Here is an 18,540-nt window from a genome sequence, read left to right on the forward strand (position 1 = left end):
ATCGAATGACAAAGAATCGATTATTCAGATCCGTCTGCTAGGTTTCAAAAATTTGTCAGTGGACAATTTGAGTAATTGCTTCCCAAGTTCATTAGTTGTGTCACAGTTGTGTACAACCGACTTAGAATCGCATTCAGTCTAGTTTGAATATTTTTTCTCAGCTAGTTATGGATTTAAAGAAGAAACCTTTTAAACTGGTTAGCCACGATCGACGGACCAAAAAAGGAGTCGTGGCGGGAAGCCTGGAAGAGTTGATGCTCAAAGGTATATAAACCCTTTTTTAAAATTTCGAACTATGCAGTCTTGAGTTTAATAAAGCTTTTCTATGATAGCTAGAGCGCTTTTCAATTTGGGAACAGAAGTTTTTCAGTTAGTGCTTGAAGAAGATGGAACTGAAGTTCTCGACGATGATTACCTACTGTACCTTGATAACAACACAAAACTGATGGTTCTTCGAGCAAATAGCCAGTGGGAAGCATCTTTCCCTGCAGTTGATGAGACTGATTGCCCAGGAACGGAGAGGTCTTATAATCCCGTGAAAATCCTGCAGAAGCTTGTCCGCAGCCCTGGATCTATTGCTCTTCTCAGTGAAGAAGAATTGGATGTTGTCTCCTCTTTCACAGAGCATCAAAACATTGGTATACCACAGTCTGAAGTGGAATACCTGATAGAGACATGCCAGAGAGAGTTGGAGCAGAAGAAAAAAATCAAGGATGCATTGGACCTTGTTGATTTGTATCAAAGAGCGAAAGAGCAGTCAGACAAATACCCCTAAAAAAAAAAAAAAAAGGGAGATGCAAATCTATCGTTTCCTCTCGTGTTTCCATTTGTATATTGGCGGTGTGCTCTTTGTTCCCGGCGCGATCCGTACGGGTGGTTTGCAACTTTTGGCCTGAAAAATAAGTATCGATTACATGCCTGTACTTTTCAAATCAATTAAAAATTTAAATGCATACCCTAAGCATTTTTTTCATTTCCATCTTTTGTTGCGCGACCATCAGTTGCTTTTCACGGGCGATTCTTTTTTCCAGTTGTCTGTAAGACTTCATTCGTTCCTCTGCCACATTCTTCAAAACAAGTTTAGCAAGAAACCGAAATATAGCAGAATGTCAACAAGTTTTACCTCGGTAGTTTCGTCGTTTAATATTTTACTGAGATCCATCTTTTTCAAATCTTCCAATCTTGGTCTGTTGGACTTTCTTGAAAGTAGAGATGGATGAGTTTGCAGTCTTTCAGCAACATTAAGATTTTTTGCTGCAGAATTAAACAAAAATTGTTTTTTATCAGTGCTATTATAGTTAAATATTTGAGTCTACCTTCTTCTTTTGTATCAACAAAAAATACGTGATTATTTGGTTTTTCTGCATCTACGAGGTGAAGCTGAGCCTGTAGTTTGTCTATCTTTTTGGACTCTACCAGACGTTTGTGGGCAATATACTTTAAATCTTGAGTTTGCATCAACTTGAGCTGTTCAGGAGTGCATTCTTCTTCTTTCGGTGTCTCAACGTGTTCACCCTCCTCCATGCGCGACCGAATCATGTGGAAGTAGAACTCATCTGGATTCTTGTTGAGTGCACGTTTATGAAGTCCTTTCAATGCTCCTTTCTTTTCATTAAAATCCCTGAAAAAAAATGTAGATTCGAATAGATATTAAAAACGAAGACGTATACTTTCTTGCACAATTACCTAGCTCTTTCACGATAGTCTTTCTTTTTCTCCAGGAAGCCCAAATGGGCTCTGGCTTCAGGCTGCCGAATGCAAAGGTATGTCAGTATCTGTTTGCAACTCAATATAAATTAGTGGTATTTTACCTGATGTCTTTCTCGATGAGCTTTGTTAGATTTGAACGCATTTCTAAGCGAAGCCATTTTTCGTTTAAGATGTTTCGTCAACTGTCGTTTTGCAGTAAACACGTGAATAAGCAGAATGAATTTCGAGATTCGACACGACAGCCATCTATGAGATAAAGGTTTTTTAGTATTCAAAGTTACCACGAGATGGCGATAAATGCTAATGAATCCATCAAAATTTAGAGCTGTTAACGGCGATGAGAGTAAAATGTCATGTGAAAGGGTTACAATGACGGAGGGGATTTTGTTTTCACGGTTAGTTAAACTCAATCTCTCTTCCACTGAGGCTTGATTTGCCTTCATCCTGTTTTGTCACCACACACTACATGAAACAAACCACCCGAGATGATAATAATCTCGTATATTTCGCTGCATCCAAACTTGCCTTCGAGTTAACGAAATTCCGAATAAAAATATTAAAAAAACAAAAACAAAAATCTTCTCTTTTCAGGTGTTGCTATTCGGTACTTTTCACACGCGGTGATTTCAAACTGTCGGTGTGTACTGCAATGCCTATCATTTGCATAATACATCAAACGTTGTTGGCTTATTGTGATGCGAGAAGGAAGAATATGTATGAAATATAAGGCCAAAAAAAAAGGAAAAAAGGACGATGCTGATATCATAAGAATATCATCGGCTTCGGATCATGCAAAACAGGCACCCTCTCTCTCTTGGCATTAGCTTTATATAAAATTTTCCATTTTATCTCGAATCATTTTTTGTTTGCGATAGATGCGCTGGAAAATGATGCGACGATTTTAAGCCGATTGGCGACTCCATCCACATTCGTCGCTGAAGGACAAACTTTATTTATTTATTTTTTTTTTTTTTTGACAAACACGTTATTTACATCAAACTGGCAGTGCTCATTATTCAGAATTTCAAAAAAGAAAATTGCGACTTTTCTTTTTGATTGTTAAAAAAAAAAAAAAGAAATTCACCCCTTTATTGACATGCACACACGTAGCCGTACTTAACTTGGATATCGGGGGACGCACTGAAATGTTCCATCGGGAGTTAAAAGAACCGCCCCAAAATATAAAAGTGTGGCAAAGGGATGAGAATCGAAAAAAAGAGAAAAGAAAAAGTAGTGAACCACCGCTAAACAGACGTAGAGAAAGAGAGACAAGTCGAAACGAGTGTGCCATCCAGAGAGAGAGAGAGAAAAAAGGGGTTTTTGCTTATATCGTTTCTTTTTTTTGGCTCGTACATCAGGATCGGTGGGGAGGCCAGGAGCTTTTTGATGCGTCTCTTGGGCATTTTCTTCACGCCGAATTCTCTCTCTCACTATGAACCACACCCCTTTTTTCTGGCATATCCTTTGGGCTTGCTGTTGGGGCTTCCTTCATAGATCTCTGTATTTTCTTTCAGCTCATATATAGAAGAGAAGAAAGAAGAGCTTCTCTCCTTGGCTGTCTGCCTTCTCCCTTTGACATGCAAATGATATGGAAAAGGCATACACATATATCTATACAGAGCAGAGAGAGAGGGAGTTGAAGCGATATTTTATATGAGGCACAAGGAGGAGCAGGGCGCGCGAGAGAGGGGGGCACGAGCCAAATCTTGCTCTATTTTCCGAGTAATTGATGTAAGGTAGGAAACTACTATATTTATGTTCTGTCAAATGACGTAATGAGCCGTCATTCAAAACTTTTCTTCTTTTGTTCTTTCCATTATTTTTAAAACGATGCTGCTGCTCCTCTTTTCAATTGTTTGAACACATTTCGACATACTTCATTTTAAACGTTAATCTTTAATATTTAATATTTTATCTTTTACCACACATAGTGATGGTCGAGTTCATTGGTGTAAAAGGGAAAAAAAGAAACGGCCAGAAGGGTGTAACGTGCGTGACGAAATCCGGTTGGCTGTACAGCCGCAACGGTCGACGACAAGCGCCGATGGGTTTTAGATCCGCCTGTCAACGCCACCCACACATTTCTTTCGTTCTTTGGGGGAAAAAAATTATCTATTTTTTTTCTTTTATATTCTTCTTCTTCTTTCGCGTATATAACATAAAAGATGCTGCAACCCCCCCACACACTCTCTCCTTGTGGCTTTTTGATGGCAAGAGGCCTCGCCCTCTGCGTCATGTTTTTGGCTCGTGGCATCGACCTTCCTCCCCTTATATTCTATCTCTATATATCTATATATAAGCAATAGATTATCGATGCTTCTGCTCCTGCCTCGGCCATATATACAACAAGAGATCCAGTAGACCAAAGATGACCAGTCAAAAAACGCGGAGAAAGGGAGAGGTCATCGATATCACATAATGTACTACGGCTCGACACAGAAGAAGATGACAAATCATCATTTCCCACCACCCACCACCCCCACTTTTTTTTTTTTTTTTGATATATATACTATAATAGATAATACAGAAGCTGTGCATGGAACGAGAGGTCTGTCTGTGATGCGGCACGCGTGCGGCCATAAGAAAATTGGGCGGAGCTTCTTCTCTCCATCATCTTCACGTGTGTATAGAGAGTTGACTGGGCGCCTTTCTTGGCAGAGCACGACGATATCGTATAACATATTTGATTCAAACGACAAAAACTCTTGCACCCATAGTGTTTCGTTTTTAATGCATTTATACCAGTACATGTTTTTGTTTTATCTGCGATTTAATCGTTTGGGTGTGGGCATTATTAAGAGCCCCGCATCGTTTCAATGTTTAGATACCTACACACGTATACCGCTGTGTCGGCACATTTTATCAATGGCGGCCAAAATAGCTCTGCATGTTTATATGAATACGAAATGATTCAGCCCCTCTCCAATCTAAAAAGAGAGAGAGAGAGAGAGAAAAGAAAACACACAATCTGCTGTTAGGGCTCTATATCACATCCATCAGGACACAGGTACACAATATCTTTTAGCCACTGTGTGCAGCTACTGAATGTGGGTATCTCTTAAGAGGTGATACCGCTCGTGTTTTTTGTTTTGTTTTTTTGAGGGGGGGGTGCTACGATTTAAAAAATAAAAAAATGCCATTAGCATATGATGATCGGTAAACGTTTGGAATGAATGAGAAGTCAAGTAGAGGGGGAGGAAAAGCCAGAAGCTGTTGATGAAAGAATTTCTTCTATTATTTCTCTGCCTCTTTACGATACAAATAAGAGAAAAACAGGCAAAATAAAAAAAGGTTGAATATCAGTCTGAAAAAAAAACAAGAAGAAGAAGAAGAAAAAAAGGGAATAATAAATGTCTACATAGATAAGAATGCGCCTTCTGTCTGCCGTTTCTTCGGTGGGGGGAAGGGAGGAGAGATGAAGGATCGTGTTGTTATGCATTTGCCTACACACATCTTGTATACATGAATAAAAAGAATCCCATTGAATGCTTTTATTCCTTGGCAATAGCTGCGAGAAACAATCGACATTCAATACCAAGGACAAAACGAATCACAAGTCGAGTTCATCGCAGACTGAAATTTTCTCCGCTTCTATACACGAGAACATCTCCAGCGCATCGTAACGCGTAAATAACAAAAAACAAAAACAAAACAACAACAACAAAAAAAAAAGAAGGACACGCGGCCAAAAAGACAAGTGGCAGTGGAGCGCACGCGCCAATTAAATATATGCGCATATTTGGGTTGGGGGGGAGATGCGGGAATTAGACACGCTCTTGCTGATGTAGGCAGCAACAACAGTGACGACATAGATATGCATATTATATATATATATACGCTGCGTATTTATGTATTACTATCAAAACAACAGATAGAGATCCACTGTGGATGTTTGCAGTCGAAACAATCGCGTTCAATATCGGGATTTGAAGAGTACAGTAATATTACATATACGTATACGTGTATAAAAAGGTATATAGATGAGGCCTATACGTTCAACTATTTTCAAGGACCGATTTTCAACTATCCTCAAGGATTCTTATGAGAAATCGCCGCAAATGCGCTCAGGGGATGACGCGAGTTTGGTAACATTGGCGCAAATGTCTAGACAGAGATTTAAAAGGATATGCAAGTGAAGGGGGGATAGAAGAGAAGAAAAACTAAAAAAAGAGTTATACTTAACAATTGGATTTAGCGTGTCAATTTAAATGTAAAAAGTAGGCAGCTCCCGTATAGCTCTCCCCCCACCCCACAAAATAGAAACGTACGATATTTGAAAACCATTCACCACACACCGCACGGCATGTGGCCACATTAACGGCATTCAAATCAAATGAAAGGGGAGAGTCCACACGCTAAAATCAATTCGATTAGAATTAAAACTATATGGTCGTCGTCTCTCTATTTATATAAGAAGCCCACACGAAATCCTCAAATTGGATTAAATCGTTTCGAGAAGCCAAACCTGAATAATGTTTGATTCCTTTTTTTTTTAACCCCAAGTTGTTTAAAGAAAATTGTGAATTGGACTTGAAGAGACGAGAGGTTGACGATATATATTGTCTGAATATGGGCGCGCCTTGAAGAGCTCAAATACAATCCGAAGAAGAAGAAGAAGAAGCCCAAGCACATTTTATCGATGTGTGCAAGTGTGTAGGCGTCGCAGCGAACTGGATGCGCCAGCAAGAAAAGAAAAAGGGGGTCGCCCGTTTCGAATATAAAATAAGAAGAAAAGCGCATTTGCAATTCAAATGAGCCAAACGAGGAGTCATCTCCCCTATATTCCCAAGTTCTTCACCAACATTTCCCACACAGCAGCAGCAGCAATGTATATAAAAGCTATAGATATATAAGAAGAGGCTACATCACAGTCGACCGACGACGTCAACAAGACGAGCTGACATTGCCATTTTCTCTCAATCTTCTTTTTCTTTTAAGTTGAACAACTCGGCCGAGCTTTTTTTATTTAAAAAAAAATGCGCGGTTCGATAAATCATGTGAAGAAATTTGTCTTCTTCTGTTCGATCCGTCGCCTCCAATCTTGTATCGTCTCTTCCTTAATCCAACAAACTTTAAATACATCAATGAAATAGATATGTTTAGAAAAATAGAACGAATCAGCGTTTTTTTTCTATGTAGATCATGCGCTGTGTATGGGATCGATACGTTCACAAAAGATATACTGAATCATATTCATTTGTGCTGTGTGTGTGTGTGTGAAGCGAGCGCACAACAAGAGGCACTCGACACGAAATAATCAAAGAAACAAATGATAGATCGACGACATTTGATGACGGCTATGCGCAGCAGCTTTAGAGAGAAACAAAAAAAAACAACAAAGAGTTTTTTTGTGTGATGTACATCTAACACGCGTCTTACGAGAGCAGCGCAAGAGATAAATATAAAAAGAACAATCATCACTCCAGACTGAGGAACACACAACAACGAAAAAAAAAGGGGTCTGAATATGAACGGCGCATAAATTATAAATGCTAAGAATAAAAGAAAACAACTATACAATAACAAAATCTATAATCGACATCATATCTCACATTGAAAAGTTCGCATTTTTCTTCGAATATTGAAATTGCTGATTTTGCTTTGCGGCTATATTATAACGTAATAGAAAACCCCTCGGGACATTTGATTTTTTTTTTTTTTCTGAATTTCAAACTATCCACATCCGAAATTGTATCATATACGTAGACTATACACAAAATCTATAGTGAATGTATATATAAAGCTTTATAGATGGCCATCTGTCGCCTTATTCCTGTTAGATATAGAGAGGGGGGTGGGGGGGGGCCTTGTTATACACAGACGCCTCTAACTGCCATTGTCAGCTTTTATTTGATAGGGCCTATTTAACTAATAGTTTTTGCTTCCATAGAATGGGACCCCCCCCTCTCTCCACCGCAACAGCCGCGCGCTCTGCGGATCGCGCAAAAATTTTCGATCGTGAACGCCACTGACTTTTGTTTTCTACAAAGAGGGGAGGGGACAACAACAACAACAAGCGTCGAAATGGTTTTTCCACGCTCGACGCCATGAAAAAAAGAGATTTATCATCATAGAAAATGCGATCGCTTTGGCCCTTTTATATCAATCGCTTTTTCATCCCAACTCGTCATACGTTTGTGTGGGGGGGGGCAGACGTTAAACGATAGATATATAACACAATGGCAAATTTCTACTACCTCCCACATGTGTGAGACTCGCTTTCCCCTCTCTGTTGAATGTTGAACTGCGACGGTCCACCATCGATCAGTTTTCTGCAATTTTTTTGAATCGTGTTGGATGTATTCCGATCTTGTTGTTATTGCCAACCGGATTGGGAGAACGCGGATCATGTAGCCGTGCGAAAAATGGCCATTTGTGTGTACATCTCAAACGTGTTACAATGTTTGAACTGTGTAGTACGTTTACATTATAGTACACATCTTCAATAATATACATCAAGCTTTTGTTAGCGACACGTCAAGCTTGATCTCAATCTAGCGATTGTATAGTCACGTGTGATTGCTCTTAACGCGCACCAAATTGTAGAGGCAGAAGCCCAGCAAACAAAAATGCGCAAGGGCGTCAAAGATTGACAGCTTTTGTGCCTATTTCAACGCTTCATCCCCCCCAACCCCTAATGCATATAGGTTTTCTTTCTGAAATGAGAGAACCGAGCAAGTTTAATCTGTTGATATAAAAGCTATTAAACAACGTCTATTTATATTTGGAAAACGGCAATCAAATAAAGGTTGATGGTTGTCATTTCCAATCGTTTCACGCTCCGATGCATCTGATTACAACGCCATCCCCTTTCTTTCTTTTATAAACGTATCGACATCAAACATCAGCGAGACCCAATTAAAGCCCCAATTTCCTTATTTATTTAAACACATAATTTTTTTGTTTTAAATAATAAGAGACTCTGTTGACAGGAAGTAGGAGGAGCCACCAACGTGTTCTCATTGGCTAGTTGAACTATTTTCATGTATAAATAGACTCGAGTGCATAAATGTCTGTGCACATCCGTCTTCGCACGGACGCCATCTTGGCTGTATTATACGAGATCACGTCTCTGCTGAGCCCAGCAAAAAATAAATTCGTATTTCTTTATTGCGTTGCGTTGTGATGTATAAAACGTATAGATGAACTGTGAGGCGGCTCTCTATACTGCGCATGATCTTCATTTATTTTTATTTTTTCGCTTATATAATACAAGAAAAAGAAGGACAAAATTGTGCGGGTTGAAAATGATCTCCGCCCTTTTTTTTTTTTTTCTTGCTCTTCTGACGCATTTTGCTGTGGGTGGGGATTACATCAAAGAGAAGAAGAAGAAGAAGCTTTAGAAATATTCTCCGTGCTGGATGGATGTTTAGCGTGCGGTGGGCGTGACTTTGCCCCCCCCCCCTTAACTCAATTCTTCTTAGTTCACGCTACCATATCTTTTTTTTTTTTTAAAGATTACTCACTTAAAAATCACGTTGCAAAAAAAAAAAAACATTTCGCACTGTTACGAAACGATACACTTTTAAATGTTGTACAACAACAACAAAAAGAATTGCGGAGGTGAACGCGGTGGTGGACGATTAAAGACTGGCGACGTCGGACGAGTCGCACTCTTCCTTTTATACATATGGCCCATCTACATGTAGACACACTGACTTTTTTATTATGTATACAGCAGAAGAAGAAGAAGAAGAAGAATCATTAGCATATCACTAATATATACCAGCATGGCAAATCGAGGGCAAAAGCCAAACTATTCACCGTTAAAAAAAAAGGGGGGGGGGTGTAGAACAAGCAAAGGAGAGGGGGGGTGTTCATTCAAACTGTTTATACGACGCATTTAAAAAAAAAGAGAATCATGCAAGATTCATGAACGTTATTCACGCGCGCTCATTACGTAGGCTAATGGCATTCACGCTATATATAGTAGCAGACAACAAGATATATATAGTGTAGGGCGTCGATATATCGATCAGCGGCCAACCTAAATTGATATTCCAAAAGCGTGTCTTTATCGATGTATTATGGAACGTGGCGATGTACGAGGAATCGTATGACGACAAAAAGGTGAACGGATGACATCACACGTTCGCCATTGGCCTTGCTGATGAGATTCAAATTGCCGCTCGTGTTACGTACATTACTACACATAAGGGGCTGTATATACATATACATAAAATGAAATATGTATAGAGCATGATGGCCGATATTCAAGTTCAAGGACGACATGATTTATATCATCAATGCCCCACTTGTATATAATTCGACGAAATATTGGCAATTCAAAAGCGTGACGTCACACGCTCTCGTCTAACAGGTGGCCATCGAAATTCAATGGCAACGAAGAAGAAGAACTCACTCGAAAGCATTTAAAACTGATGTCATCAGCTACTGGCTTTTCGATCCCCCCCCCTCTCTCTTTCTATGTACACATAAAAAGCATCAGGGAAAAACGAACGATTTCGAAAAGCGCTGCGCGGCGAGAGCCGTTGAGTCAACATCAGACGATCGGCATGGTGCACTAAACAAACAAGAAGACAACAAGGCGGGGGAGATGATGCTGCTCGAGAATAATACATCCAAAGCTGCACACACACACATTTTGTTTTTTTGCTCGGGAAAATGAAAGAAAAAAAAACAACACAGAGTAGGCACTATCATGCATGACCACGCAACCCCCAAAAAGCTTCATCCCTGTATGTATATATACACACACGTCAGTTTTGTGTGTGTGTGAGGATCAGCAAAAAAATAAAAAAATAAATTTATAGCGGGATGAGAAAGAAAAAACACGAGCGCGCATATCTGGCCTTAATATAAGTGGCCTCTAGTGTTGCGCGCAGATCACCCAAAATTATGCTAATGAGCATTGATCAATGCGCGGCAACGCTTTGATACCATTGCTATAAACACCGATTCTTTTTTCCGGGATCGACTGTAATAATACGATCCCTTTATAAAAACAACCAAGGCGATTGTATATCGTGCGAACGGTGTACGGGGAATATATGGAATCATTCGTGTGAGACTTGCGCGTGAGCCACCGACCGCTGTCCCAAATAGATTATTATTAACACTCGACCCCATAAGACTCTATGAAAAAGATTGTTCCGTTATCGTGGTGGACATTTGACGCTACCCCCTCCCCATTTTGCTATTCAACTGTTGGTATCTACGTGTCTTTTCAAGAAAAAACAATTTCGGTTGGACTTGTGTCGAAATTTTGTTTTCAAGATGAGGGGGGGTGACTACGTGCCTCGGCCGAGTTTCGAAGGAAACGTCAATCATCGACTGTGTGTGCATTTCGAGTAAAAATATAACAACACCGAGCTTACATGTGGTTCATAAAAGAGTTCCTCTCCGTTCTATGTAATACATTGCGATAGAGAGAGGAAAGAAACCGGAAGGAAGTGCAACGTGACTTACAATACGAATACCTGCATTACAGTCATTTCTATTGTTCTAGATTTCAGCCAGGGGCGCGAAGGAAAGTCATCGAGACTCTCTCTCCATTTATATATTAAGTGTCAAAAGAGAGACATTCTTCTTCTTCGAGGAGGGGTGGTGGTAATGTGGATCAAAGTCCATCATCATTGAGCGCATAATCACCCCCAAAGGTTCTTTATTACTCGACACACAGCGAGCAACGACAGAGAGGGGGGGTCTGATATTGAGCACCCAATAATTGAATACGGTCAGCATCTTATTGTGGTATAGATCTCATTCATTCTGAATCTATATATATACATCGTTGGGGGACGAGGGCGGTCAATGTCTTTATTTTTCAAGGAACGCATATTAGTTGATGAAGCCTCACACGTTTGATGCGCACAAAAATCGTAACCGGCACATGTAACAGCCCTGCGCATTTTCCCTCTCAAAAACTGAAAAAAAATGGGGGATAAATATATACACACACAATAGAAATCCCCCCTATACACAAGTGTGAATAGAAGCTGGTCGATCTTATATCGAGATACTTTATTATATATATTTACTTTTTTTCCAGAGAGAAAGAATTTCTTTTTTGTCACCAACAGTCCAGATGTGTGGCTGAGGGTTCTTGTATAAAGAGGAGGGACTTTTTGGCGGACACACACAGAGAGAAACACAAAAGATGGATAGATACAGTATATATATAGACACACACACATCCGATCTATAAAGAAGAAGAGGGGATATATAGAAACGACGATCTTTGAAAAATATATATATGAAAAAGGAGAGAGAAAGAAATGGTTAGCCCAAGCGTGTAATCCGTTTTGCCACTGGGTGACAAGCGCGAACACATCGGCAACCTCACGCATGACAGGCTCCGGCCAGTGCGCTCGTCCAGGGGCCTATATATATACCACCATATTTCCCCTCTACCTCGCACTGACGGGGAAAAAAAAAAGAAATGATGTGTGTGTGTGTGTCGATTTCGGACCGATACAAATGCTCATTTGAATAAAAAGCCCAAAATCTCGCCATTTTGCTCTGCCAAAAAAAATACGAAATTCGATCGGAAATGGCTAAAAGAGAGATGCTGAATGTTGGCCCATTTCATCAATCAGAGCCTTAAAAACAGATCAATAAAACAGCCTCTTTTTTTGTGTACGATATCGCACCCTATTTCGATAGTTATCTTCATCTATTTCTAAAAGTAACTCTAACACCATGACCCGTCGACAAAGAGCATCGCAGATTAACCCTAGCTGTTGGTTGCTTTCATCCCAACCCCGATGTGGACGGGTCATCGCCGCCTTAAGAGAAATGATGCGCCGTGCAGTTTCTTTTCATCTTCCGGCCGGAGGGGCCTAGTGCGCAGAGGTGTCTATTGCATTTAATGGGTGTTGTAGACGAGATCAAAGTTTCGTTTTAAAAAAAAACTACAGAAAATCATCAATGAAACCCTCCTTTGCAAATAGCGTCCGTAATCAAGTCACGTCCACACACGTGAAGCCGATGGTGAGGTACAATGAAGAGCCAATTGGCGGTGGTCCCGTACATCTACGTGATGCACTATTTATATAAATATACACGTATAAATAAAATGTTTTTTTTCCTTTTTTGTTTGGGGTGGGATGGGGGGGGAGGCTGGATGATATGCACACACGGTTGAAGGAAAGGAGGGAGGTGTGGGAGTTGAAAAGGGGAGGGCGAACCTTGCGAAGCGGACGACGCTACGAGTTGACTTGTAATTTACGGTAACCGAATTTCCGCAGCTTTGAACGCTAATGTGTCACGAAGTCTCTGTATAACCCCTCCTCTCTGTATATATCGCCCTGTGACAAATGTTACAATGGCAGCCCCCATGTTGCGCCCCCTCCCTTTCTATCGAGAAGACCCCCAAGTCGTTGGAGGGGGGGATCGTCGTGCCGAAGGGGAAAATAAAAGAGGACCGGGCGAAAATTCGGTTATATCATTATATATTCCCTACAAGCAACATCACCAGTATACAAGGGTGTCTCACTCTTTGAAAAAAAACAGAAAAGGCCAGAGGGTGTATATGTGTGAGAGCGTCGCGACGCCATCACGCGGCCATCTTTTTCAAAGAATTTTTCCCGAGTCCCAAGATATACAGAGTTTGGGGAAATGTTTACAGTTAAATACATTCAGAAAGAAATGTGGGGTTTGAAATCGAGAATGTTCTACTTGTATGAAGAACGGCCGAGCGCGAGTGTACAACGGAAATCCGATTATACGATCAGGGGGGATGCCAAGTGACACGCAAAGGACGTAACGACGACGTCTCCGTCAAGTGACGTCTAAACAAGAACGACGTCCCTTTTCATCCAGTTTCGCTAGACGTGCACACAAGTCAAGAATATATGCCTCTTTACATCACGAAATGCATCACTTTCAATTGGACTTGATTCGGGCCATTTAAAGAGACTTTGTCGTGTGCGAATGGCGATTGCCATTGGTTCTTATATTATACGCTCACCTTCTGCAGGCGAAAGACAGTCGGCAAATGCGCACTGTAGGTCGATCAGGTGTTTTTCGTCAACCTGTTTACAAACAATGGCAACGTCTGGGCCAAGAGCGAAAATCCAAAAAAAATGATGCAGTGCCGCAGCTGACGAATTCCTCGTCTTTTAATGAAGGCGATCACGAAAAAAAAACTGGATGGCAACATCAACGTGAGTTATGTGCGCGTATCGGCCGTTTCAATCGCAAAGTGTAGCCTCAACTATTAACGGGATTCGGGTACAAAAGCATCGCAATTTAGACCAGAAAGGACAGATTCAACTGCACTTCAAAAATGAGACGCGTGCCAACGGCGGGACAAACTCACGCGGGGCGTAAAAACGAGTTTTCTCGTGCAGCAGCGGGAGCAAAAAAAAAAATAGACGAAAATTTGCATATCCTGTTTTGCGTGCAAGGAAAATGGGAGACGACGGAGCGTGAATTTCTTACTGCACCGCGCGCGCATTAGATAATATAAGAATCGATTTCTTTTTATAAGACGCTTTTAAGACTCCCTATACTTTTACTTCTCGTTGCCGTCTATTTAGAGTTTGTTTTCCGAGTAAAGGAAAACCATTTCACTCGGTCACATTCAAAATAAGACGATTCTTCTAAAGAGTGGCCCAAACTGGTTTATCACACCTGATTGAAATAGAACTTTTTCTTTCGCCATCCAAAGTGGACTTTTATCGAGTCGTTTCATTATTTCTCTTGTTTTTCGCAGAAAATGAGGGACTGTGTGGCACGAACTCGCGACGTTCACAGTCCACCACCAGCAAACACGGAATCGGAATAACATTTCAGAAGACCCGATGGAGCCGATTAAATGATTCGTCACTAATGAGACCGAACCCTCTTCTATACGTTGACGCCTTGTTTGGTCATTCGTTGCATATTTTTCGATTGTTCAATCGGATGGGGGGTGGGGGGATAGACAACAAGAGTCAGAAATACGGCCAGCAGCTGTCGTCAAAAACTGCTCAAACAATTAGCCGCTTATCGACTAGAATTCTCCTTTTAAAATGCAGACGTAACAATGCTCGATCGTAAATAATCTCATAATGCTGACGCTACTTAATCGGATGACGTCAGACGCGACGACATTGCTGGGGTTTCCGTCACGCTCTATTCTCGACATCTTTATGCGCCTAGTCTTGTCAATTAAAAGGCAAAATTGCGAGCGCAGTTAAATGTTTACGTCTCCAGTTTTGTTTTTCAAAGGCGTTTTCGTGTGGGAAGGTGTGGCCGGGAGTAGATAGTGATCGGTGCTGCCACCTGGTGTTTTTTCTCGTTTCAAAAAGATTCACCCCCCCCCACAATAGAATGAGGCATTTAAAAATGACACAAAAGATTTAAATGCGGGGCTAACTCGGCACGTGCGAGTATAAAACAACATCGGGGCTAAAGTGCGGAACGCTGTTCAACGCAAAGCGCATAATCCTCACTTGTATTACACGTCCAAGTTTATACAGTGCACCTGCTGCAGCCTCGCATCCATCGACCCCGCACACATTTTTCTGCGACCCGAAAATACGAACAGCAAAAGACATTCCGGCCGAAGAAGATTTGTAAATTAGCTGGCGCCATGATGTCATTGAAAAAAGTTGAATCGACGGCCTATATAACCGCGCACACATAGATGGGGAGGGGGGGGATTTGTATTTAGCGGCTTTCACGCGGCGGACGTATGCGGTGAAGGGTGGCCCCCACAGTCAAATGCGCTTATTACGCTGGGCTAATTCACAATAAAGTCACACGCAGAAAATGTTCTCCCCCCCTAACCCACCTTTTATTATTCTATATATTTCAATGATGCGCTTCGATGATGCCAACAGCAGCACACAACGAAAACCAATTTCACGGCCAAACCCCGGTACATACACACAACACGCGTCGTTCTACAAATTTTGTGTGTAGCGGAGAGGAGGAGCAAAATCCAATCATCGATTCGCTCATCATCTATGCGCACACGCCGATTTCTTGTGTGTGTGTAAAGTTTTGTACAACCCCCAAAAAGTTGATTTCAATGGCTTCGTTCGGGTGAGAAATTCAATTGCAGAAATCACGCGGCTATAGAACTGAAATCTATTTAGCTGATGTACGTAGTCGATCTTGATTTTAAAAAAAAATGGGGCTACTATTTTTAGAGATAATTAAAAACAATCGCCCCTTTCTCCATTCCGATGGTGGAGACACATTGAGAACAATGAAAATTAGAAATCAACGCAAATCGTCGATGGATACAAGCAAAGGTCGTCGAAAACAAATGTTATTTTCGTTCCCAAAAGAGAAAAAACGACCCAAATAAAAACAAAATCGATAGTATTATGCAATGGTAAATTGAAAAGGAAATCAGCGCGAGCTTCAAATGTACAAGTAAAAAAAACAGGGATATGAATAAAAGATGAAACTGCAACGTCATCATCATTTGTTGCTCAGTTGATTTGAGCAGAGTGCTCCTGTCGTCTGCTCTCTACGTTCAGCCTATTATTGCCACACAATCCCCCCCGATAGCGTAAACATCATTTAGCAAATGGAGTGTGTACAGCCCGCAAAATGTTTCAACCAATTTCTTTGTTTTACTTACTGAATGAAATTGGCTGTTGTATTACAAGCTGCTTCTGTCTGAGCAATCCGAAATAATTTATACAAGTGGTCTAATAAAATGGGGGGGTACTTCCGTGTTATGTTTTCGAGTCGAGTGCGGGTTACAAAGGCAGATGTCCAACCAGCAGACAACATTTCCGAATCAAATAGAAATACGCGTCCTTGGTTCTTGTGTAACATTCACTAAATCGTGAATGTTAGTGAATGCAGCAAATGGCCAAATTAAAAAAATTGCTAATTTCGTGAAATCGAGTCTCAAATAAAAGACTATCTTAGAAATTAGATTGCAAAATTTGGCGACTGCGCGTATCGATTGATACTCGTATCACACAATCAAAAATGCACAGGAAGTCCGCCACCTGGCGGTTATGGTGGCTGCTGGTACCCTCATCTTTTATGCATTAGATAGGGAGAAGAGAGAAAAGACACGCGGTGATTGCTGCACCGAGCCTAACACGACCTATAAGGGTTGCTTCAACGCATAGGCCTACCTGTATCACCTGTAGTTCCAACGGGATGATGATGGTGGATGCATTTGGTCATCACCTGCTTCTATCGAAACAACAAGGTCTGTGAGGGTTGTCGTCTGCTTAAGTGATTTAAATTAAACTTACTCGATCAATTTAGTTTGGATGATGTTTCACTTTAAATAGATTTCACACGATCAGCACGTGGCACCAGATGTTTCAGACGTCCACTGTCCAGCAAATGCAGCGAAAAACTGAGGAAGATGGGCTTTATTTTTTAAAAAGAGGTAGGGTAAGAAAAATGAAAAAACTAAATCAAAATGGCGGGAAAGAGGAAGGGTAAACAAAACAAAACGAAAAATGTTTTGCAAAAATAATCTCAGGGAAAAGTGAGTCTCACCCTCAAATGCGAAGAGATGGCAATTCTCATGGGAGTTCCAAGAGGCAGGGGGAAGAACACGCAATGCCATTTTACATATGTTAAAAACAGAGATAAAATTTTAAAATGACAGCCATGAAAGTTAATTGCAAGTCAATTGGGATTTTCAAGACATTTGCATACGAATATTAAATGGTTGTTTGTTGCTAGGGCCCACGCTTCGAATCGCACGACAGTCTTTTCTTTTTTCATAGATTTTAATCCAATTAAAAATGAGGCTCAAGTCTATTGAAGGCCTAATGTGATCAGTTGCATTTTTCCATCATTTTCCCTAGACGTGCACGTGCAAAAATGATTTTCAAAATTGTGCTCGTCTGACATTGTTTGGAAAAACCTTTGCTCTCTCGTTTTCACCATTTTTCTGACTCGTCCACACCTACATAAAACCGGTGTCGTTTAAGAACAATGTCGTGAGAAGCACGAACAACAAAAAAAACATTCATTCCAAATCATGCTGTAACTCTACGATGCTCTTTAGCTTCAAACAATATACAACTAATCACCTGATGCACATTCTACGCATCAATTTAAAATCATTTTCTATAAATTCGTTCTGCTGGAAACGAGATCAAATGTACCCCAGAGATATAGTGACACTATGCAAACTTGAAAACAGTTTTTTTTTTTTTTTTTAACAAACAAAAAAACCCAGATGGAAAAGAACAACCGGTTCGACTTGTTCTCTCATTTTCTTGATTATTTCTTTATCGTGAGACGAGTTCCCCGTCTTTGTCATTTACTCCGAGTGTGTCCATCTTTCTTTGCATATTTACTGAAAATTATGCCCCAAAACATCAACCACATGGTCAACTGCACGACCAGACAGTTTTTAAAATTTTTTTATTGAAGTCAACGACTTTTGCGACACCTGTCTGTCCCCCAAACGGAATTGATTTCAACCATTGACGGAAGACACTTAACCCCCCTGTTTTGCACACCGGAAGATGTTCAATTTTTCCAAGGATTTTCTAAACAAAGATGGGCGACGCGCACGCGCACCCCTGCAGCTATTGGCTTCCTTTCTGTAGCGCGGCACGTATAGCCATCGACTTTGTATCTACAAGAGGGAAAAAATGTGTTGAATTCACGAGCAGTTTTTTTTTGTTTGTTTGAAACAATACACTTTAAAGTTAAGAAATACATGTTCCCTTTGCAAAGGAATTCCAGACGACCAACACCTGGTGGGAAAAAACAGGGAAATTCTGTCAGAGCACACGCCATTCCCACTGGAAATTGTTTGTTTTTTGCTTCCCGAAAAAATTCTTCGTGAACAAAAAAAAAAGTCGTTTTTACAAGGTGACTAATCACGACTTGTTTTCACGTACCACAAAAAAAAACGACATTTCACGAAAGTAGTGCAAT

General features: G+C 40.7%; 2 protein-coding genes across 2 annotated transcripts; one reads left to right on the forward strand and one right to left on the reverse strand.

Moving 5' to 3' along the window:
* Positions 1-21: 21 nt before the first annotated feature.
* Positions 22-955, forward strand: LOC116930688 (DNA fragmentation factor subunit alpha). Its single transcript, XM_032938080.2, has 2 exons — positions 22-264; positions 333-955. Exons 1-2 carry the CDS (start codon positions 168-170, stop codon positions 773-775), a joined length of 540 nt encoding a protein of 179 aa, XP_032793971.2. The 5' UTR covers positions 22-167; the 3' UTR covers positions 776-955.
* LOC116930686 (probable U3 small nucleolar RNA-associated protein 11) lies at positions 715-16,822 on the reverse strand. Its single transcript, XM_045168469.1, has 7 exons — positions 16,773-16,822; positions 1,812-1,956; positions 1,687-1,748; positions 1,317-1,621; positions 1,124-1,254; positions 957-1,067; positions 715-892 (listed from the first exon to the last, which is right to left on the reverse strand). The coding sequence occupies exons 1-7, from the start codon at positions 16,805-16,807 to the stop codon at positions 803-805; spliced, it is 879 nt and encodes a 292-aa protein (XP_045024404.1). The 5' UTR covers positions 16,808-16,822; the 3' UTR covers positions 715-802.
* Between the last annotated feature and the right edge of the window lie 1,718 nt (positions 16,823-18,540).

Source organism: Daphnia magna, linkage group LG1 (assembly GCF_020631705.1).
Source record: "Daphnia magna isolate NIES linkage group LG1, ASM2063170v1.1, whole genome shotgun sequence".
NCBI lineage: Eukaryota > Metazoa > Arthropoda > Branchiopoda > Diplostraca > Daphniidae > Daphnia > Daphnia magna.